At 36.2% G+C, this 21,485-nt stretch overlaps 1 protein-coding gene across 1 annotated transcript; it reads right to left on the bottom strand.

The window, feature by feature from the left end:
- Nucleotides 1-9,409: 9,409 nt before the first annotated feature.
- LOC131147933 (zinc finger protein WIP2-like) lies at nt 9,410-12,689 on the bottom strand. The gene is made up of 2 exons (XM_058097601.1): nt 11,578-12,689; nt 9,410-10,023 (listed from the first exon to the last, which is right to left on the bottom strand). Exons 1-2 carry the CDS (start codon nt 12,202-12,204, stop codon nt 9,589-9,591), a joined length of 1,062 nt encoding a protein of 353 aa, XP_057953584.1. The 5' UTR covers nt 12,205-12,689; the 3' UTR covers nt 9,410-9,588.
- Between the last annotated feature and the right edge of the window lie 8,796 nt (nt 12,690-21,485).

The raw sequence follows: 21,485 nt of genomic DNA, 5'->3' as shown, positions 1-21,485 counted from the left end.
TGGTTCTAGTATGGTATACCTGATTTTTTGCGAAGTAAATGACACTCTAACTATCATAATGCAACACACTCCATCTATTTGTAATCCCAGCTCTCTGACTAAACTGTTAAGCTATAAGGCTTCCTTTGCAGTTTTGGCAACTGCCATATATTCTGCTTCAATCATGGATAATGCTACTAGAGACTGTACCATGGATCTCCAATATGTCGGTCCTCCTAGAAGGGTAAACACATGTCCCGTTGTAGACCTTTTGTCTTCCATATCTCCAGCATAATCAGCATCAACAAACCCCATAACTGAAGGACAACCCTGTTGCTTGCCGAACATGATGCCATATCCTGATGTACCTTGTAAGTATCTAAGTATTCATTTGACAGTTTCTCAATGTGCCTTCCTGGATTAGAAAGAAACTTACTTACCATGCTCACCGCATGAGCCAAATCTAGCCTCGTATATACCATGACATACATCAAACTCCCTACAACACTAGCATAAGGGACCTTTGACATGTCTCGGATTTCCTCATCTGAACTTGGGCAATCTGCAGTATACAATTTAAAATGATTCGCTAGAGGTGTACTCACCATTCTTACATCAGCCAGGCTAAACCTCTCCAAACACCTTATGCACATAACCGCTCGAAGATAGCCATAATCTCCCTACAGGCCTGTCTTGATGAATCTCCATCCCAGGTATTTTCTTGGTTAAACCAAGATCTTTCATATCAAATTCCTTATGCAATAGGTCTTTTAACTGATTCACCTCAGTTAAATATCTTGCAGTTATCAACATATCATTGACATACAATAACAAGAAAATAAGTGAGTCATCATCAAGTTTGCTCACATATATGCAGCAGTCATACTCACACCTTTTGTAGTCAAATTTGATCATGTAGGAATCAAACCGTTTATACCATTGCCTTGGAGACTGTTCTAGCCCATAAAGAGATTTCTTCAACCTGCAAACTAAATTTTATTTTCCCTATTCAATGAATCCCTTCGGCTATACCATATAGATTTGTTCCTCCAAGTCACCATGAAGAAATGTCGTCTTCACATCTATTTGTTCCAAATGAAGATCATAATGAGCTACTAACCCCAACACAACTCTGATAGAAACATATCAGACCACTAGAGAAAAAATCTCATCATAATCTATCCTCTTCTTCTGTGAGTATTCTTTTGCCACTAATCGTGCCTTGAACTTCTCACCTTCATTTTTTGATATTGCCTCCTTCTTCCTGTACACCCATTTGCACCCAATCGGTTTTTTCCCATCTGGAAACTCCACCAACTCCCAAGTTTGATTTTTACGTAGTGACTCCATCTTCTTAATCATTGCTCCCATCCATTTATCTTTCTCCTGACGGTGAAATGCCTCTTGAAATGTAGTTGGATCGTTGCAACTAGTAAGAAAAGCATAAGACACTAACTCTTCAAACCCATACCTTGGCGGTGGCCGAATAGTGCATTTGGATCTTCTTAATGGAATATTGTCGACTTGCTGGCTTTCCAAGCTAGAGCTCCCTGCAACCACGAGACCATGATCATTTCTTGTTGCCTTGTGCTTTAAACTCCACCTGTATGATATGTTCATCATTGCCCCAGCTTTATGGATCCTATTTCTATTCATCACTTTCTTGAGTACACTTCACCATAGCCTTCTCATCAAGGACTACATTCCTACTGATCACCACCTTGTTTGCCACTAGGTCCCATAGCTTGTACCCCTTTACACCTATTGGATACCCCAAAAAGATGCAACGATGAGACTTCGGGTCAAATTTAGACCTCTCTTCACTAGACATGTGGACATAGGCTGGACACCCAAATACTTTCAATTCAGAACAGTCTACTGCATTTCCTATGCATACCTTTTCCGCCACTTTACCCTCTAGTGATACTCTTGGTGATCTGTTTACTAGAAAATAAGCCATACTAATCGCCTCGGCCCAGAAGTTTTTCGGTAGCCCTGCATTCAATCTGAGACACCGAGCCCTATCAGCAAGAGTCCGGTTCATCCATTCTGCCACACCATTTTGTTGAGGTGTCTGGTGAACTGTAAAATGTCTCTTGATGCTCTGCTCCACACAAAACTCCATAAGTCAAGAATTAGCGTACTCGGTCCCATTATCTGACCTTAAACATTTGATTCTCCTCCCCATTTGGTTCTCCACTTCAGCCTTCCAAATCTTAAACTTGGAAAATATACTTGATTTGTTACACATGAAGTAAATCCAGAACTTCCATGAGTAATCATCAATGAAATTCACATAATACACATGTCCACCCTTTGCTGCAACTCTAACTAGGCCCCAAACATCTGAATGTATATAGTCAAGAATACTCCTTTTCTTGTGAATGGTTGGTCTAAACTTTGCCCTGTTCTATTTTTTAAAAACACATATCCTGTAAAATTCCAGCTGAGATGATTTCAAGACCTTCAAGAGTTTCCTCTTGTGTAGTTCCTTCATGTCGTGTTCCCCCATATGCCCAAGGCGCATATACCAAAAAATGGTCTCATCTAATTTAGCATTCACGGCTGCAACTCAATCTACAACAGTAGTTCCCTGCAACATGTAAAAATTCCTATCCAGTTTCTGCCATTTCATTATAGTCAGATTACCTTTCCATACCGTCAAGACTCCACTTTTGGACTTGTAATTGAAGCCATTACAATCCAAGTGCCAAGAGATATTAAACTCTTTCTCAACTCAGGTATATGTCTTACATTACACAATGTTCTTACAGCACTATCAAACATCTTTATCATTACATTTCCTATGCCAACGATCTTGGAAGAAGCATCATTACCCATAAGAACTGATCCAAAATTCACTAACCTGTAAGTGCTGAACCACACCTTGTACAGAGTCATGTGATAAGAACATGCCGAGTCAAGTATCCAAGAATCCGTTAGATTATCCAACCCTGCTAAAACTGTTAGAACATCATCATCCGTTGAATCTTCTTCTTGAACAACATTTGTAGATTTTGAAACACCTTCATGTTTCTCATAATTTTCCTTCTTTTAATTCGAACACTCTGATTTCACATGTCCCTTTTTATTGCATTTATAATACCAAATTTCCTTCTTCTTGGATTGATTTTAGGATGATTTCTGACTAAACCCATTCTTAAACTTTCCTTTGCCTTGCTTATTACTACCCTTTACCACAAGTCCTTCTCCTTCATCACAATTCTTCAACCTTTGATGAAAATTTAATAAGACACTTGTTACCTCTTCCAGATCAAAAGTTTCGTTTCCCCACATAAGAGTGGTCATAAGATTTTCATAGGTATGAGTCGAGGGCAAACAATTTAACAGCATCAAAACCTTATCATCCTCATCAAATCACTTATGATTTAGTTAAAAGCATTGATGTGTTAATCCAAACTTGATTCTTCAATCATATTAAGCCAATATAAATGCTGCTTAAGAAAAAAGTTTGTTATTGAGGGATTTAGACATGTACCGACTTTCTAACTTTCGCCAGATAGCCGCTAGAGAATCCTCCTTCATCACACGATAGAGAATTTCCTCGGCTAAACACAAGCGTATTGTAGACGCTACCTTTACTTTCAAATCTACCCATGGTGCCTCATCCATTTCTTCTGGTTGAGTATCAAGTAAAGCCTTAACCATTCCTTGTTACACAAAAATTTCCTTCACTCTCCTCTGCCATAAACCGAAGTTTTCAGTTCCATCGAATTTGGCAACATCAAATCTTGCAGAAGATGATCCCGATGCTATAACAACAATCGCTCTGATATCAATTTGTTGTGAAATGGATCGAATAATTAAGATGCATAGTAGAATAAACACAAGAAGTAAAAAACACACAATCAAAACAAGAACAACACAAAGATTTACGTGGTTCAGTAAAGCCTACATCCACAGAAGTAATGACACACAAATTTTCCTATGAAAATCACAATGTACACAATACATTTCTCAAAATGATCACTCTCTCTTCAATATATGCCCAAAATAACATATATAGAAGTTCCTCAGAGGTTTCCCTCCGTTTACTCAACTGCCCAACGTTCAAAAATTCAAAATTTAGAAAAACTACTCACAGCCCAGGCGCCATTCGTCGATGAGTACAAGGCTTCGTCGAGGATCCACAGAAGACAATTTGTCGACGAGAACAGGTTTTCATCGACGAGTTCAGATCTCTAAAATTTTCCTGCTTTCGGTATTTTCTTGTCGACTATTTCAGAACCTTCGTCAATGACTTGTTACTATCCACTCGTCAACGAACACAGGGCATTTGTCGACGAGCTCTGCTGTGTTGCCCATTCATGTTTTTCCCTTTTTCTTCTTTACTTACAAAAACAAAGTATAAGAGCCACAAATAACAGTTAGTTTAGATGTTGTATAGAAAATGAATGTGTTAAATGCCATACAAGTAAGAACGTATTTGAGAATATTATTGAAGAAAAAACATATTTTAAAATTTTAGAAGCAAAAACAAACATCTCCATGCCTCAAATTATGAATCAATTAAAAGAAAAACATATATATTAGAAAAAGGAAAACACTTATTGTTATTGGACGCGACCATCATAGGTCACATGACTTGCTAAGATTAGAAGAGGACTCTACTTAATATAGATTCTCTCCATCTACATGTGCCACATGGACCCAATAATATGACAAACCCAAGATGGATGATGAATAGTCTTGCTCATTTAGAAAGAAATCAACTTCACAAACATACAAAAGAAGGTGACACCAATAAAAAAAAACATATTTTGTTTTCCTTTTGCCAAGTTGGGAAAAATGAGATAAAAAAATAAAATATTTTAGGTATTAGGGCATTAATACTATCTAGGAATTGTTAGGTATATGTCCCAAGCTTCGTTTATCAAAAGTTGACTTAAGTAAATAAAGGAGTGGATCGTACACATGGGATCCACATTTAAATGTGGGGTTTACCCATGTGTCTGTCGGTGAAAGGCTTGCGTCGAGACACGAAACCCAAAAAAAATTAATTATTTTGCACACTTTCTCCTCATGCAAGAGCTTATTATATTGATTATACATTGGGACAGACCGAGGGCCAGGTCAAGTGAGCTTTCCACTAGCTTGTGAGAGCATAGGGTTTAAGACAAGGAAATTGCATCTACCACTGCTGTTCATGACAGCAATATGCATGTTGAAGAGATGTAAACTTTCAAGTTTTTTGAAAAACTTGAACTGATACAATACAATATGGTGGGTCATGACAGCCACATTGGTCTAAGCTAGTGAAGCAACAGGTTGTACTCAATGTCCTCCCATTTTGGAGAAGAAGAAAGCTTCTACGAGGATATGAAAAAGATGGAAAACAACTTTTATCAAACCTGCAATATGTATTTAAATATGATAGAAACCCTATATATAGATACCAGGTTAATTTGGAATTCCTTTGAAAATCAATGAAATTAACCTGAAAATCATTGGAAAAAGGAAAGAAAAATATTTTTAGTATATATATATATATATATTTTATGTTTTTGACTACCAAGAAAAGCAGGAAGGGATATAATATATATAATGAATCAATGAATAAAAAATTAATTCTGCACATTATTAATAGTGCATTTTTCTCAAATTTTTTTTATTTATTATACCAAAAATCCATTTTTAATTGATAGCATTTTTTATAGAGAAAGAATGGAATGGAGAATGAATTTCTTTATTATTTTACTTTCATTTTCTTTCCTCAAACAAATCTGTGATCCAAATAGAGATTAATGGTTTGTTTAGTTGTGGAAAATAATTTCTATTTTGCATTAAAAGTACATGTTATCCCCAATGACAAGGCAAGGAGAGGGTGAATTGGGTTTAAGGGAAATTAATCGCTTGATCATCAATGTTCTTAAACCAAACTGAACAAATCAAGCAACTTGACACAAATATTAAAGGAACTAAAAATAAAAGAGTTGGGAAAAGAGATCAATGTAAACTCTTTTTATAGTGATTCTGCTATCCCAAGCTTACGTCCCCTTTCTCAAGGACCAATCACCTTGAGGTTTCACTAATAAATCACCTTACTCTGTATGGAGTATATAAGGACATCAATCTACTCATTGCTTTTGACCTAACTAGTTAAGGACACCACAAGATTTGAATACAAAACAAACATTCCTCACAAGAAATGACTTACATATAAAGAGCAACTATGGTTACAAAAACTCTCTAAAAGATTATCAAAGTAAGGTAAAAGAGTTGGCATTTTCTCTCTCTAAGAAAGATAAGAAAATTTGACAGATTATAGAAAGATTGAGAATACTTGGATTAGCAAATATGATGGGAAAAGTCTCTCTTCACTTCCTTTGGTTTAATAAGGCCGTATAAAAAGTGTTTGGAGTCAAACTAGTTATTTTTGCTTGTTAGGATGTGCTAGGTAGTCCAAACGGCCAATTTATGCCTTGGGCCGATTGACCCTTCACTAGCCATTAGACACATCTTGCACAGGGTCTGGTAAGCTATTCCTAAGAACTTATTGATAAGATAACTTCTTCCTTAGGTCAAAACGATTCTTAAGGACAGTCAACTAGTCCAAGAAGTGTGGATCATATCAGTCAACTTCCTTTTGTTTTCATTTGTTGTATCATAATATGATAGTTATATAAAGTTTTGTACATACAACTTTATAAATGATAGACGCAAATACAATTATACAATTAATAAAAATTTCAAGATCTCCCAATAGATCAACTCTAATGGCTTGAAATCTTGTTGAATCATAACTAATTAAAATCGAAGATATTAATTCAAAATAATTTGTTATTATCAAAACTAAGCTAATGAAATCTAAAGACTAATATTACAAAATATTTTCAAGATATTGAATTGGTTTGTCATTAAAATAAGCTCGAGATGGGCCTAAAGTTGATTAACCCGTGACATGTCAGCAAAGTTACCCAACAAATGACATACCATCAGTGTTAGACCAACTTAATATTAGCTAGTGAATCTTCATCAAGGTTAGCTTGATAAATGACGTGTCAGCAAGGTTAGCCTAACCAATGACACCTTAGATAGAATATCTTAACCTTATCAATTAATTAGTTATTCAGGGAAACAACATCAGATCAAACACAATTGGTATGTCATTATAATGGCAAGTACAAATAACATACATAAATCACTTCAATATTTGAGGGGAGATTTAACTCCTGGTGCTTCCAATTGAAGGATGTTACCAAGAATAGATTTTCCTACTAACGAAAATGTTTTTGAAGTTTCTAGGGGACATCATGGTAGTTAAAATTTGATACTTTTATGTTGGAGATTTGATTTGAATCTTGAGAAGGGTAGGAAAAAAATATAGGATAGGACATTGATGGGTTAGAGCTTTTTAAGTAGCCCTAGCTAGTGTTGGCTTCCTTTTCCTAAAGAAACTAAAAAACAAATTGTAAATTGTACCAATAGTCCCGAAACAATGTCCTTGTTTCATATTAGTCCCAAAATTTTAAAATGGCTTTAGGATTAATTTTGTCCAAATGTTAATGTTAATTGGGATTTTGAAAGAAGCTCTAAAATGAAATGATCCCCAAAATATTTGTTGAGTTTCACATTCACCCTTAAATTTTAATATTTCATGGAACTTAGTCAATAATTTACAAATGAATGTATTACACAATTTAATTAAACTAGACGATTGACAGTGTAAAATCCAACCAGTGATAAAATTATAGTGAAAAAAATTAAAATTATTTTTGGAAGTTCAAAAAATTAAAATTTAAAATATGAATATGTGCCATGGTTTTGAACACTATTATAATAATTTACTCAAAAAAATACATATGGTAACCCTAAGTTTAAGAGAGATTTTAAATTTATATTTATAGAAATTTAAATAAAATATAATATTAAATTATATTAAATTTTATCTAAATTTAGATAAATATAAATTTTAGATTATAGAAATCCATACTCCCACTGCAAGTTAAAAACTTTTTATAGGTTTGGTGTGCAGATGTGTAGAGGACTGCCATACTTACCTCGTCATAAAGTAGGGCGGGGTAAAGAGGAAAAGAGATCAAGCAGAGAGAGAGAGAGAGAGAGAGAGAGAGAGTTGTGATGGATGGGTATCAGGGTGAACTGAGAAGACACCAATTACCCAGTCCCCTCCCATCCGTTCCTCAACAGATCGTGCCTTGAAATGACATCTCAGCAGCCTTTTTGACTCCCCCCCCCCCCCCCCCCCCCCCCCCTCCTCCCTTCTGCCCCCCCTCTCTCTCTCTTTAGCCTACTTTCCCCAAAGCTGCCACCCAAATCCATATCCATCTCATCCATGCATCTCTGTCTCTCTCTCTCTCTCTCTCCCCCTGCATATATGTATATATATATATATATATATATATGTAATATATGTATATTCATGTGCATTAAATACTCTATACATGTGCTTATATATAATAAATTTATGGAATTACTGTGTCCGTGTGCGTTCATGTGTATATATATATATATATATATATATATATGGGTAATCATTTGATTTGAGTTAGTTTCTGAAGTGAATCTCTCCACGTATAGTGTGTTCTGTTCATCAATAACCCAACTGGATATATATCTCCACCGCTATTATATTATGTTATGTAATCTATGCCATCATCTCATCTCCTCCGTCTCTCTTTAAAAAGCTCCTGCATGCGTTAATATAACGGCTGCAAATTAAAGCCTACCGTCTTCCTTAACTCAACCTATATATCTTTCATTAATGACTACTTACATTAACACGCACACGCTCACACATAAATCTCACCCAACGAATTAATTCCTGGAGGCAAAGCAAGAGTTGGCAAAGACGTACACCCCACGTAGTCGGATGATCTCCATCTCCATCTCCATCTCCATCTGTCACATACTCATATGCATTATATATCTTCCTCTTCAAAGTTAAACCAAATCTTATAATTCTTCTTTTCAACGCACCACCAGAGAGAGAAAGAGAGCTTCATTTTGGGCATGCTTTCATGAGGAAGCAGTCCTCCATACACATCTATTTGGGAATATTAAGTATATGTAGTCTATATTCGATGAAAAGATTGTAATTCAACTATATTTCATCATATTCTAAAGAATATCAACTCATTGAATTAGACGTGAACATTTTGATTGAATGGAATAGCACTCTAAAAATATCTGTGCCCACATGATCATATAAATCTATTATAACTATATAATCATGTGTTAAATATTGACAAGGTTGTTATTTACTTTCTGCAAAACTACACAAAGTAAATTATAAGCATGCACGGGTGTGCGTGCGTGTGCATGCATGACAGGAAAAGGGATTTGCATTAATTATTGCTGGGAACCCTTTTAATTCATGTAAAAAAAAAAAAAAAAAAACCTGGGTGATAAACAACGACCAGCGAGGAAAGAACAGGAAAAAAAAACAAAATTTAAGGCCCTCAAAGTTCAAATAATTCTTTATATGAAATCTCTAGCGATCGCAGGGTTCGATCAATCAGGCCATGCATACATAACTGGGTAAATCATTAATCAAGATCATATCAAAATATTAGATGGTTCAATTCCCGACTGAAGACCCCTTACCAATGATTATATATATATATATCACTAAGAATGTTCGTTATCTTGCTCAACTTCGGAAGCTGGTTCGTCGTCTTCTTCGAAACAGTCAATGCCATAAGACGCATGGCCATGTCCAAAAGCCTTAATGTGATCTTTGAGGGACCTCTTGTGCTTGAAATCGGATCCACAAATGCAATACCAGAGCTTCCCACAGTTCTTCTCGTGGGTTCTCCAATCGCCCCGGACCGCGAAGGCCTTACCGCACTTTCGGCACGCAAAGGGCTTGATGCCGTGCTTTCTCTTATAATGGGTCTGAAGGGTTCTGAAGTCCTTCAGGGGCTTCGATCTGGGATGGTCAATATTGTTCCTGCACCCTGGTGCGCAGCAGTAGCATGGCAGCTTGAGCATGGCCGTGGGCTGTGTTCCTCTTAGAGACTCTGGCCCTTTTCTGTACTGAGATCCATGCCCCCACATGTGCATCTTTATGCATATTCATATATATTTTTTGTATAATGTATGCAAAAGAAAAAGAGAATTTTAATCTACATGCATACACAAAATCGAATCCATATATAAAATTGAAGCAATGAATTCAACATATAAAATAGGTCTCGTTAGAAACTTCTAGTGATGGATTGCAATCCATTACAAATAACCAAGTATATGGTCACAAAAATTTGACGCACATACTTAATATTGTGACGAAGTTTTAATGACAATCCAAATCCGTCACTAAAAGTCCACTACTACTAATGTGCCTTAATTTTGCTTCCAAAAAGGCCAATGTTTCATTATGTTGCAGGACCTTTAGTGACAAAATTTGTTCCATCATTAAGGGTGATACTTTTTCCTAGTGTGCTTTTCAAAGATTTAATCATAGAAAGAATTAATATGATGATCAGCATAGTTAATTAAATCCTGACAGTAGAGAAATAAAAGTAAAGCATCATATATCAATATTGGAATTGGCACCACTAAAAAATTAAAAATATTTGAATTGAAATCTTAGCAGCACTAGAATGTTAATCACAGTATTCATAATAATTATGATTAATTTCCAAAACAGTAGATGATAATGGGCTTGTTTGCATATATGCATGCACATACATAGATCCATACATGCATAATGTAATATAATATAATATATATATGAATGAGAATCTGCAGCACCTTTGATTTTAATCAGAAGGGGTTTTCATGTAAGGGGTATATTCATCATTTTGTGATATATGAATGAGATTTGATCAGAAAAAGGGTTTTGCTTGCTCCTTTTTTTCTTCTTTGTGGTCTACATTTAAAGGAAAGAGGGAAAGTTGGTGCTAAGATAGGGAAATGCGTCAAAGAGGTTCTATATATATATCCCCTGGCCTCAGTCATTCACTGAGGAAAGAAATACTATTTGTGGAGTTTACATGTGTATATATTTATATATATATATATATATATATAAATATATATATATATATATATATATATATGTTTGATCAGAGGGTATTGGTTTTTGTTTTGCTCTTCAGGTTCAGGTTGAGCAGTACTCAACTATTCATACGCATAGAGAGAAAATAGGTTATTGTCTGAAGATGACATCTGAGGCCCAGAAGTGGGAATTTCCAGTTTTACATTACTGCAAAAAGTGTAGAACACAAACTTCAAGGCACATTAACAACACAACCGTGTGTAGTTCAATCACATAAAGGTAGGGAGCACTCATCTTGGCCTCGGTTAGACCAAGTAGACTTATTCCTCTTTTTTATTGGAAATCCCAAATCCACAGATCATGCAAAAAGATGGAGAGGAGGAAAAAGCAAAAAAGAAAACCCTAATTAGTGGCCCTTTTAATTTTTAATTTGTCCCATCACTCCTGAACCCAGCTCAGATAAAAAAGTTCAGGTTTCCATATATATAATAAATCCAATACAATATAACATAAAAGTTTGCAGAGAAGAGATTGACTATTGGTATGCATTTTATATTGTTCTGAAGGAATTGAAGGGTTTAAGGATGAAGGTGATGATGGGTTTGATGAGGCATTACCTGCATGTTGTTGTATCTGTTGAAGGTTTTGAAGCAGAGAGGGCAAGAGAACTGAGTAGGTCCAATCAAAATCTGGGCAGGGGTAGGGATCCAGTACTGACCCTTGTTGAGTCCAGTGGCGGCAGAAGCAGCAACAGTGACTTGGTGGTCTTCATCCTTGTCATCATCATCTGCTGAGGAGAGATTTGGGACACCCACAACAGAAGAAGAGGTAGGAAGCCCTAAGTGCAGAGCCACAGTGACATCTTGTTGGTCGTCATCTTCAGCAGCAGCAGCAGAAGGAGAAGGAGAAGGAGAAAAGAAGGATTGTTGATGAGTAAAAGTAGTGCAGGAGGGATGATGTTCTTCAACATGGTACTCATGATGTCTTGCTGGGCTTAAGGTGAGGAGAGGCAGAGCTTCCCTGAGAGGTGGAGAGGGAGGTGAGGATTGGCGGTGAGGATGAATTTGATGATCAATGCTGAAAGAGCTGTTGTTGATGTTGATGGTGTTGCCTGATGATGAGTAATATGAGTTGTAGTTGTATGATGATGATGATGAAGAAGAAGAAGAAGAAGAAGAGGTTGAGGAATTAGAGAAGTATTGGTGGAACCATCCTGTGTAGTAACTGGAATAGGGATTGTTCATGATTAAACCAGGGGAGAAATATTTTGAGAGAGAGAGAGAGAGCAAAAATAATGAAGATGGTGACTAGCAGAAAGGCTGAAAAATGGAGAGACTGAACAAAAACACCAAATTTTTTTTTAAAAAAAAAAAGGAAGAGGAAAATCAAGGTTGATAAAGTGAACCCAACTGAGTGAAAAAGGGAGAAACAGGAAATCACTTGTGGAATGTGACTAAACAAGAGAGAAATTTATGCCAAAGCAGAGAGATGGGGGTGGGGGACACTCTGATCGATCACACGATTTCAGAGAGAGAGAGAGAGAGAAGAGAAAATGGAATGGGTTACAGAGAGGGAAGAAAGAAGCAGAAGATGATATTGGGAATTGAAAGAACAAGCTCAGCAGCAGCAGCTATATGGCTTCTTAAATGTTGAACAGCGTGTGAACAGAACTTAAAAGAAAAAGAAAAAGAAGAAGAAGAAAGAAGCAAATATGTCCAACAACCTGAGCAAAGGGTGAAGAGAGATTCAGGGGAATTAAGAAAGAAGGGGAGGAGGGTATGATGAATAGGACAAAGACATGGTCAGGAATTAGCTAGGCTTCATTGTCTTGTCTCCCTAAACTGATTAACCCTTTCCACACACCGCACCGAGAGAGAGAGAGAGAGAGAGGGTTGTCCCACAACAACCATACATACAAATGCATAAAAGGGATGGAAGAGGGTTTTGTTTTGTTTTGTAGATTTGTTTAGTTTAGATGGAGTCGAGCTAATTCCCTTGGCTATCTAATTAATAATTAGTTTACCCACGAGTGTTCCTTTCATGGGGATTCATTTAATTAAATACTCTCTCTCTCTCTCTCTGTATATCCAATTCCAGCAAATGCTTCGGCGGGCGAGCCCTGGTCGGGGTGTGGCTCAGGCCCCTGCAGGCCAGTTTGATGGTTGAGAGGGAGCTCTGCCTGCTGCAGCTGCCACAGCCCACAACCCTATACTTCTTCCTCCTCTCTGTCCACAACACCTTCCATGCACTACCCTACACCCCATCTCACTGTTCCCACTCTCTCTCTCTCTCTCTCTCTCACACACACACACACACAATTTGTACTCTGACTTCCACAGTGCATGAAACTGAAACCCACCAACCCTGTCATTTTCCTGGGCCGGGCTTCAATTATTTTTGAAGTAAGATAGATTATTGACAGTGATGAATAAATGGGTTAACCACATTAATTAAGTTCTTAAACTTTGAATCTTTGATCAATTTGCCATTCATTTCCTTAAATCTTTGTTGTGATGGTTTGATTGTTAATGTTTTATATTCAAGCTAAACGAAGATACTCCTCAAGATCTCCTCAAAGCACAAAAACTGAATTTTTTTATTTATCAAAATATGACAATTAAAACATTAAATAGTGAAGTGTTTGCTAACTTTAATCTTTGATGCTTTAATTATGACTGTAAATTGTTTGAACTTTGCAATCAAGTTGAGTTTGCGCTATCTCTTAGCGCAACCTAAAATATAATTAGCATTACTTGGGTATGTCGTAGTAGTCCAAGTCATCTATCATCTAGGTGACACAAAAATTAGAAATAACCACCTAGGCAACAAAAGTCATGCAACCATCGGGCAATATTGATCATCTAGTCATTAGGTGAATGTTGTGCAGTCATCAGGTGATGAGATGAACAAGCATTGGAAAAGCATATCAACTATAATAAATTAAATCTTTAATGTTATGAGAACATTCCTAATTTATTATTAGGCTTTTATGTTTTTAGAAACAACCCTAATTATGATTAGGTTTTTAATGTTAAAAAATGAACCAAATTATAGTCAGGATTTATAACTCAAGTTTACAATTTGTAACCTTAAAATTGATGTACATTTGACCTCAAAGGGTATAAATAGGGGAATAACCTATCTTGTAAGCATCTCTCAATCAATTCAATACACATAATGCAATATCCCAATGTTAGAACAGACCTTAGTACCATTTATCCCCATTTACATTTTTTAATCTCTTTGTCTCTTTTTATTTTAATCTATCCCCTCTTATCTCGTTTTTCCCCTTTTCTAATACAAATCCTTTCACCTCCCTATCCTTCGCCCTCCTTCTATGATTTCTATGAATTCTACGATTCTAAATATTATCCTTATCCTTTCACGTCTGATGAGAGTTAGCATAACGAGCCCATTCACCATCTCTCTATCTCAATCTACATCATCCCTCAAAAGGTATTTGGTTCTTTATCAAACAAGTTATAATGTTAGTATCATTTTTTTTTGTTTTTTGGTTGGGAGGCAATACTCAAACATGTGACCTTCAATATAGGAATCTCAAACTCTAATAACTAAAATATCCTATAAGACAACCACGAGATATGATGTTAGTCTACTTGAACCAATGGCTAGTCACATAATAATTAAAATGCTTTTTTGTTCCTCTAATTTGTAAAAATGCATAAAAGAACCAAATTTCATACTTCCATCCTACATGAGGTTTCTATCACATTGGTTTGGTCACCAAACTTAATTTGGACTTCAAATTAACATTATGTTACCTTGTAGAAGTGAAAAAAATAATTTATTAGTACTAGAAATTGTCACTTGTTAGGGTGCTAGAGTTGTACCATATTGAAAAATTAAGTGTATTGTTGGGAATGTGGCTCATATTCAAAGGAGATCAAATGTACCAAAGAAAGCTACGTGAAGCGAGGTATAATTGCATGTGAGGAGTTTACAACACTGAGGGCAAACCATCGACGGATTGGGCCCTTACCACTAATAGTTTTAGGCAATACACAGGAGGTTATTTTCTCAGTACAAAATCGTCGACGGTTACTGTTGGCGTAGATTACGTGATTTCAAATCGGGGGCTTGTAGATTGGAAAGAGTTTAATATTAGATGAATTTGTGCAGAAGATTGGAGTGTGCAAATAATTGTAATACTTGTAGTTGTCAAAGTCCAAACTTTTGGACCATGGTCTGGAAACATCCTATTTCCCTAGGACCCTACCCTACCACTGGTTTTGAAAAGGGCAATTACCTTTTACACGCATTCTAATGAGAGGAGGAGCCACACGTATCATCTCGAAGAGTTTGGTGCAACAATTATTCCATCTCCGCTTTTCAGTTCTTTATGGCTGCCAGCTCCGCTCCCCAAGTGGACACTTGTTGTTTTAACTCGTGGTTCTCCGTTTCCATCGTCTGCAGCCTGACATTCATCTCCTCTGCTCAAGACTCAGCATGTGATGACTCAAAAATTCCACTACTCTGATACAACCTGTAATAATATTTTCATACAGTGGAAGACCTCAAATACAAATTACCAGAGTACTAATTAACCCAATATAACAATATCATTTCCAATATCACAATTAACACCCCTAAAATTTTAAATACATTAAAAACATAATTTAATAAAGATCTATTCTAAATAAAGCTTTCTATCCCACTCACGTTTCACTACACTACTTTGATCACTGTTATACTCCATATGACATCTGAAAAATATTGGAAAATCATGGGGTGAGACACCTCTCAGTAAGAAGGAATAGATTAGTATCAATGTGTGGTGACATGAGTTCTGTGTAGCATAAATATATACTTTAAACAGTAAACTTCAATTGATAAATCAGGTAAATTTGTACTCACACCTATATATATGGAAAATACATACTGTATCATAATAAATTTCTTTGAGTACATAAATCATCTGATATACATATACATAACTAAATTTTCCCCTTGATGGACAATCATATAATATGATGTAATAACCCCACATGATCGGGTTATGCAACCCGTAAGAGGGACTTATCAATGGCTGACCTACCACACTAAGCCAAACATAATGCGTCTGTAAGTACGATTAGCCACCCCTACCCTGGTCCGGATCCAGGAGGGTATCCTACTCTTCAATGGCCCAATCGACTATCCAATCACCTACACTCTATCTAAGAAGTGTGGTGGCACTGATTATATCATAACAGCAATGGTACAGTGCTCTGAACATAATTGATCCATCAGGGTTCTGATACCATATAATACAATTCATATAATATATCTGTAACATAATCTCATTTTTCATATTTCTGCATTAAATCTGTCATATCATAATTTTTGTATAAACTGTCATTTCATCATTGATCACGGTATAAAGTCAGTTGAACTGTCATGACATTAAACCGACTAAACTGTCACGACATAAAGTCGGCTGAATTGTCACGTCATTAAGCTAGCTAAATTGTCATGACATAAAGCCTGTTGAACTATCACGACATTAAACCGACTAAATTGTCATAATATATACTGATCATAGAATTAAGCTGGTTAAACTCTCATATCATAATTCCATACTATTTGTAACATTTTATGAAATCATTATAACATCATATTACTTTGGATGATCATAAAATAATCTGACATACTTATATATATACAGTAAAAATATTCATACTCATGCCACATAGTTTGAGTGATAATTTATAATATAATAATTATCTGGGAAAAATATATTTTGCCGAGGACTAACATTAAATCATCTTCTAAAGTTTACTCAACTCAAAATACCTGGTTTCCCAAAAACATACTAAAAATAATATTTCAAAATTTTCATTTCCATAAGCCTAAATATTCTAAAAAAACATATATATTATTCCTGATAATCTGATAAAATCAAATCCCTGTAGTTTCATTTAATTCCAAAATATTCCCAAAAAATCTGATATAATCAAATCCCTGTAATGTAATTTAACTCAGGCATATTTTTAAAATAAAATTTGAACATAGATATCATTAATCCCACATACTCAATTTCAAATCGAGCATATTTACTTACCATAAATCTAATTAAATTCACGTACTCAAAATTTAATTTTGGGAATATTTTACTTAAAAACCTGACATAATTTATTCCCCTTACCTTAGCCCTGGAATATTGCCTATGACGTCCCAACGACGAATCCACTCTGGTTAAAATGTTCAAGAACAGAGTTGGGACCCGAATATGATGTTTGTTTTTCGATTTGACTTACAGATGGATAGAAAATCTAGAGAGAGAAAGTAAGAGTTTGAGGAGAGAGAGAGAGAGAGAGAGAGAGAGAGAGAGAGAGAGAGAGAGAGAGAGAGAGAGCGTGGAATTTGGGGGGGGGGTGTCTTTGGTTCTCTTTTGATTTCAATTGAAATCAATCTTAGGAAGCTTGCTTCCTGAGTAAGCATCTAAACATATATGTGTGTGTGTGTGTATGAAAGTTGAGGAGTAGTCCCAAGAAGGGGGGTGAATTGGGTTATTAAAATTTTTGTTTAATTCTTTTCAAGAATTCTCAAACCACTTGTTAATTTAACAATCACACAACATAGATTTATTTACTTATTTAATCCACAAACCAATAATTAACACACCACAAGTAAACACAACTTAAACAACCAAGAACCAATCAACAACTTTAAAGTAAACAACCAAAGATACCAAATCAAGAGATAATATGCAGCTTCTTGGCAATTCTCAGCTTTTACAAGAATTCAAGATATTTGCTTGTTTGCAGCCCTGTGAATATATGTAAGCCCAGTGTTGATGGATTTGATTTCTCAATATGATACACAATATGAAATCCAACACTCCTTCTAAGAACTTGAACTTTTAAATAAACTTTCAGTTAATTAGTCTTGGGTGTTAACCAATCAACGTACTCCCTTACGGTTTTCGCAACTTGTATTGATCAACTAACATACTTTTTTCGGTTTCTGCAAATCCCAAAATCAAATTAATCTTAGTTTATTTAATATCCAATCCACGCAGTGTATATGATCAAAAATTAAATTCAACCACACAGTTAATATATATATATGCTAGAATTTAAAGAGAGTAAGGAAGGAGAGTGACATCACGTTTTTTACGAGGTTTGGCTTATTCCCAGCCTACGTCCTCGTCTTAGGCCAATAACACCTAAAGATTCCACTATACCGTTCCTTTCTGAGCGCAACAAACCGTTACAAGCGATACCCCAAGCTTAGACACTCCTTTAATAGGCTAGAGCAGCGCCTCTCCAAGCGATACCCCACGCTGAAGTAATTGATGTGTAAATTGTATAGTAGAATAGAGGATAGGTAGTGTTTTCATTTAGGGAGAATTTTCTTTTATGAATATGTTTGTAATCTCCAAAAACTTTAATTGTAGTCACGGTATTCCTCCGCAACAAGCGAGGGTAATTAATATATTTAGTAACAAGTTTTCCTTAGAGGGTGGTGTATAGCACAGATTGAAAATTTTGAGGACAAAATTTTATAAGGAGGGGAGAATGTAGAGACTCAAAAATTATAATAATTAAATAATAAAGAGGAAGAAAAATTTTAAAAGAATCAAAGTAGGGTTCGTCGACGAATGCCTTGGTTTCATCAACGAACCCTCATGCAGTGTTCGTGAACGAGTTCCACTATCTCGTCAACGAAGAGATACCCAGAGAGGATAATTCAGACCCATTGGTTCGTTGACGAGTTCTTTACCTTCGTCGACGAACTCCTTTCTTTGGTTCATCGATGAGTCCACGTGTCTCGTCGATGAAGCCACGTCGCAAGCCGTTTATAAATATACTCAGATCGATTTTCAGCAACAAAATCTCTCTCTCTCTCTCTCTCTCTCTCTCTCTCTCTCTCTCATTGTCACTCTCTATATTTCGGTTCCTCCACCTTCTCTCTAAGATTCCAGCCCCATTTCTCCCTGGTTCGAGAATCAGAAGCTACCATGATGATCTTAGGGAGATACTCTACAACTTAACCAGAGCAGAATTTTGGTTTGAGGAATTTGGACACCATCCCAAAATCAGGGTAAGTAGGTTGTTTAAGGGTTTAGTAGTTAACAGGCTTTTCTGAACCCAGATTTTGGGTTTGATGGAAATATACTGGTGTTTACGTTGATTAAATTAGGGTGTTGTGATTGCAGGGTTTAGGTTTCCAAACACCTTGGGCATGGGTTGAGGATCCCAGCAAGTGTTTTCCTAGGAACTCAGGTAATTTGATAAATAAATAATAGTTCACGAATTTTATGAATAAATAATAAATGTAAGCCTGGAGAGAAGGCATATATGGTTATTATTCTGAGATGAGTTAATTGAATTGGGAAATGTATATTATTACAGGATTCTGTGTTTGGCGTGGCGGGCGTAGGAATATAATTGGAGTCAGATCTCCTAACCAGTTAGGTAAGGGAAATATGCTATGCTAGAAAATTTAGAAATTTTATCAGTAAATTATAGTATTTGATTATGAGATACAAAGTATAAATTATATAGTTATACAAATTTTAGTATATCAGTTCTATTTATTAATTGGGTGGCTTGAGTCAGTATTTCTTCAATATAGTATTTATACAGTTTTCAGAATATCATGATCTACAGTATTTATGTACATAAATATGATTTACCAGATTTATAGAATTATGATTACAGTATATATACAGACAGATATTTTACAGTATTCATAGAATACCATGATTCCCAGAATTACAAAACCATAACACTCAGATATTACAGTTTATTCAGTTCAGATATTTTAGATCATACATATCAGATATTACAGATATTTTAGCTCAGATAATACAGTATATTCATATCAGTTTTACAGTGTTATAGTTATTTTGGAATCATGATAAAACAGTAAGATATATACAAAGAATAGTATTATACAGTATCCGACCCTAATGAATCATATCAGTATCAGAGCACGGTACCGTAGCTATTTCAGTTCAGACTGCAATCATACGTCTCAGATAGAGTATGGAACAGCTGATTGTGCCACAGTAGTGTAGAGTGCTCCCTGGTGTCCAGACCAGGTGGAGTGGGCCTTTCGTGCTATAGGCATGTTTATGCATACAATTAGGCTAGCACTGGTAGGCCAACCAGTGTTTAGTCCTGCCTACGGGCCGCACAACCAGTCATATAGGGTAAATCATGACGTATAATTTTCCTAGGAAGCTTTCACAGTTATTTATACGTATACAGATTTACAGAATAACAACAGATATATTATAATACTAGAAGTATGAATAAATAGAAAGCTCAAATATTACAGTTGCATTTTAAGCCACATAGGTGTGAGTTATACTATATTTTATTTTACATGCTATCTCAGTTTTAGTTATTTATCCATATATTATTCATGTAAACTCAGTTGCCACACACTGGTAATAGCATATTTCTTCTTAGTGAGAGTTGTCCCATCCTAGTAATTTAACATATTTCAGGTGATCTAGCTAAACGAGCAAATCAGGCTCAGAGGTAAAGGGGATAGTTCTATTGCCCTGTCAAAAGAGTAAGTGGTTTTGGGGAGATGTATTCATCATAGTTTATACGGATCTGGTGGTGGATTTTTGGGTAGACATATATGTATTAATGTTTGAGAAATTATTGAATTCTAATATTGTAAATATGGGTGTATGACTTTATATTTTCCGTTGAATAGGAATGTTATCTTGTGAACAGGAATTTCCTCAGTGCCCACCTAGGGCCTGAGATGTTATAATAGATAATATAGGGGTATTAGAGTAAATTTATTTATTTTAATATATATAAATTTAATTATTTTAATATATATATATATATATATATGTAGAAAAAACATGGTATGAATTTTCAGCTACTTCGCGAGGTAAGACGACGAAGGAGTTGGAGCATAGGTTTTTCCTGACGACGGCGTTTGGAGCGCCCTACTGTTCCGTCGCCCCTGATGGCGTTTTAGGTCTCCTTCTCTGGCTTCTTTGCACGCTCGCCCTAGATGGCCGTTGCGAGGGAAGACAACGATGGAGTTGGAGTGTAGTCGTTCCGTGACGACGGCGTTTGGAGCGCCCTACTATTCCGTTGCCCTTGATAGCTTTTTGGGTCTCCTTCTTCGGCTTCTTTGCACGCTCTCCCTAGATGGAGTTTGGGAGTTTCTCAAACTCTTCTTGAGAGGTTTTCTGTGAAACTCTTGTCACCATCGAGACAAGAGATGACGACGACGTCGTTGGAGCTCTGACTTCGGCGAGGTTGTTCTGTTACCCCTGAAGGCGTGGGGAGTCACCGTCGGCTATTGGCAGCCAGGGGTGGAGTTAGGACTGACTCTCGTGTAGTTCAAAGGGAAAGGAGGAAGTCTTCTTTAGCATCGCCATCTCCGTCGCTTTGAAGAACTCGTCTGCCTTAGCATCTTTGTGTCGCCATCTCCACCGCAAGTTGCAGTGGCAGCGGTACTCGTCAGAGAGCAGCAGCGGCTTTGTCTCTGGCATTGGCAGCGAGTTAGGCTGCGAGAATCTGAGATGGAGACAATGACAAAG

This window comes from Malania oleifera, chromosome 2, assembly GCF_029873635.1.
Source record: "Malania oleifera isolate guangnan ecotype guangnan chromosome 2, ASM2987363v1, whole genome shotgun sequence".
Lineage (NCBI taxonomy): Eukaryota > Viridiplantae > Streptophyta > Magnoliopsida > Santalales > Ximeniaceae > Malania > Malania oleifera.
This window is presented reverse-complemented; position numbering and strand designations above follow the sequence as displayed.